This window comes from Gossypium hirsutum, chromosome D10 (assembly GCF_007990345.1).
Source record: "Gossypium hirsutum isolate 1008001.06 chromosome D10, Gossypium_hirsutum_v2.1, whole genome shotgun sequence".
NCBI lineage: Eukaryota > Viridiplantae > Streptophyta > Magnoliopsida > Malvales > Malvaceae > Gossypium > Gossypium hirsutum.
Window position 1 is genome coordinate 63527876 of NC_053446.1, and position 3342 is coordinate 63531217.

The 3342-nt window shown below is 35.5% G+C and overlaps 1 protein-coding gene across 1 annotated transcript; it reads right to left on the bottom strand.

Annotated features, from left to right (window-relative positions):
• On the bottom strand, positions 1–1049 carry LOC121222567 (NAC domain-containing protein 83). The gene is made up of 2 exons (XM_041103582.1): positions 279–1049; positions 1–137 (listed from the first exon to the last, which is right to left on the bottom strand). Exons 1-2 carry the CDS (start codon positions 1008–1010, stop codon positions 54–56), a joined length of 816 nt encoding a protein of 271 aa, XP_040959516.1. The 5' UTR covers positions 1011–1049; the 3' UTR covers positions 1–53.
• Between the last annotated feature and the right edge of the window lie 2293 nt (positions 1050–3342).

The following is a 3342-nucleotide window of genomic DNA, read 5'->3' on the forward strand; positions in this document are numbered from 1 at the left end:
AAAAAAGCCATCACTATAATTCATATGTGGAGTTACATTTGAAGACATTTACATCAACTCCAATCGGAGTTCAAAAAGTTGTCCAGTTCTTGCAATGTGATGAAACTATTGGCGTTGACATCCTCACGAGCTTCTTCCTGAATATGCAAATCAATACCAGTTCTTAGGCTTGAGAATCAAATATATAAGCATGCATGAACAAGCTTTATGAATATATAAGCTAAATCATAAACATGTAAAAATATAAAACGAAAATAGAGCAAGGGTTAGGCAGGTACCAGATGGTGAGAATTATAATCAGGCACTCCAAGATTGCCACCAACACCTGCCGACGTCCAAGGGTTTGGTTGTTGGTTTAAACATGCAGTGAAGGGTGGTGACGGTGAGAAGCCTCCTGCTTCTGGAGCCATATAATCAAATGACTGATTCCCCAGGGGCACGAAAGCAAAATGATTTGTTGAAGTCGACGGCACCTCCATCAACTTACGTTTCTTTTTCTTGTTGATTTCTCCTTCACATTCTTCGTAATCCGGGCTCACAACAGCCGCATCCTTATTCTTAATCTCACAGATAACATAATCACTCAAACCAAGAGCTTCTTGGTCTTTCAAGGAGAACTCATGCATGCTCCATTGACCATTTGATTTCTGGCTTTTCTTGCGGGTGTACTTGAAGTATTTATCATACCCTATGACTTCGCCGCCGTCCGAGTTCTTCACTTCTTTGATATATTGTTGGAGCCAACATCCATCTCCCGCGGTTCTTTCGATTCTTGATTTGCTCTTCTTCTTCAGCTTCGTGATAACCCAGAAAGACTCTTCTGCCGAATCTTGGTTGAAAATATTCCAAGGCTCGCGATTTTCTCCATAAATATCCAACTCCTCCATCACACCAGCAGGTATGGGGTCGCCCTTGATGAATGGTTGAAGGTAATCGCAAAGGATTTCTTCTTTGGTGGGAAGAAATCGAAACCCTACAGGAATCTGAAGCTGCGGGCTAACAGTTGACATGATCGTTAAGGCGGTGGTGATCGACGACGAGAAAGATGAGATCAATTTCAAAAATTTTCTATTTTATAATTTACATATAAATCCTTTTGTATCAAATAGTTTGTTTATATATATTATTTTAAAATAAATAATAATAATTCGTTAATTCAAATTTCATAATATGAAATTTACAATTTTAACTTCATTCAAAATTTTAATTATAAAATTCTTTTACTCAAATTAAATTATAATTTTTGCAATAAAAATAACATTTTACTTTTATTAATTTTAAATTTAAAAAAAAAGTTAGAAAATCCATATGAATTTTTTCGCGCACTCTTAGTGTCGCCGCTGCATGTAGTGTGAATGTAGCTTAATATTCAAAAGAAACTGAAGCAAAAACAAATGGATTAATAAATATAAAATTATATCAGGAAATCAGCTTAATCCTTTTGGTCTTAACATACCTTCTTTGTTGTAGTTAAAGCCACGGACTCGCCGGAAAGTCCCTCGTACCAGTGTCGACACGCCGGAACATGCAAGGACACGGGATTTTGGTGGTTGAAAGTCGTTAAAAACATCAGAATAGTGATAGAAAATCTCTGTTTGAAACCTAAATCTGCACATCATCATTAAGATTTTCTATAATCTAATATGGTGCATGTTCTTAGGAGGTTCAGAGAGGTATAATGAGGGTATTTTGAATATTTCGACACCGTTGACGGCGGCCGGAGTGGTAGCGGAGGGTCTAATGAGGTTCCGAAAGAAAAAGTAATTGCTTGAAGATGTCATCGTTTAACCCGTCGAGTATCTATGAACTTCTTAACAAAAAAATCATTTAAATGACAATTTTGCCCATAGACAGGTGTCATCTTCTCAACCTTTAGATATGAAGGAGTTTCCCACTACTTGCATGGGAATTCCCTCCAATGTTCTTAACACTTGTAATGTGATAATGGAAAAAAGAGAAGAATTTGTTTGTTAACAGTTTCGTGTTTAATTACTAGTAATCGATGTGGGATGTTAATATCATTTGATGTGTTCTTTGTTTTGTTTAGGATTAGCAGCATTTGCATAAGAATCGTTTGCAAGAATATGCTCAGAGATCCAGGGTCGGTCTCCCTGTTTACCATAGCTTCAACGAAGGGTTTGCGCATGCTCCGAGGTTCAAAGCCACCGTTCGAGTTGGTCGAGTCACTTACACTTGTAGGCTGACTTTTCCACACCGGAAAGAAGCTGAGCAAAACGTTGCTCGGGTTCAAAGCCATTAAACAACTACTGATTGTTGATCTAGTAAGCCCTTCTGAATAACCTGTTATTGTTGTGGTAAGTCATTTCATCTCATTAAAAATGGTAAAAACTAGTGTTAGGACATGGTGAAGCTTTGAAATGCTGTAATGATCCATTAACCAAGCCTAGGAATGACACCTAACGCTAATGACCTTGTCCTGCCAACTTACGTTGTAAGCGTCCGAGTGCTGATGCCAATCATCGTACGAAACAAGCGGAATCCGCAGTACTAGGAGCGTGATCGGAAGAAATTGCGAATTGGTCGGCAGTAGGTTTGTGTTTCTCCATTTTGATCGTCTCCTACTAATGCTTAAGTTGAGTGCAAGGGGGCTAAAGCTACAATGTTGAATTGAACTTGACATGCATATATATATTCCATTTGATTGGTTGTAGGTTTTGTCTACCAGGAGGAGAGAAGAAAAGTTTTTGGGAATTCTATAAGATAGGAAGGGAACTTTGATTATAAATATGGGCTGTAGGCATAGATGTTTATAGGTTGGGTCCAATCAAAATTTTAGACATATTTGTTAAGTTAGCTCGGCTAAAAAAATTGACCTAAAATTTTGTCTAAATTCAGCTCGGATAAAATGTTAAAATTCAAGTCCGACATGCCCGTATTAATTTTTATATTAATTTTGTTAAATAATTATTTTAAAATTATAATACATAAAAAATATTAAAATAAATATTTCCCTACAAATTGAAAATAAATTTAAAAATATGTATATTTAAATAACACTAAGATAAGTGCAACTTAACTAGCAAATATCTCTAAAATAGTAACAAAATTAACAATAAAACAAGAGTTATACAATATCCAAACAATAACGATCAAATAGTAACAATATAATAGTCAAATGGTAGCAAAACAGTAAAATACAACAATAAAAAATTGCAACAAAACAGTAAAAAAAATAACAAATTTTTTTGTATATTCGAGCCGGTATTGGGCAAAAAAGCCTTACTCAAGACTAATCTATTTTCTAAACAGACCTTATTTTTTTGTATGAGCCATTTTTCTCGCTTATACTTTTAATCAAATTCTCCTACTTTTTGAGTGGGC

What these genes read in the sequence shown, in the direction of transcription:
- LOC121222567 (XM_041103582.1), bottom strand. Translation starts at nt 1,010, where the DNA reads ATGTCAACTGTTAGCCCGCAGCTTCAGATTCCTGTAGGGTTTCGATTT. An exon ending in ATTATAATTCTCACCATCTG is followed by an intron (nt 138 to 278) that starts GTACCTGCCTAA and finishes TTGCATATTCAG; the next exon opens with GAAGAAGCTCGTGAGGATGT.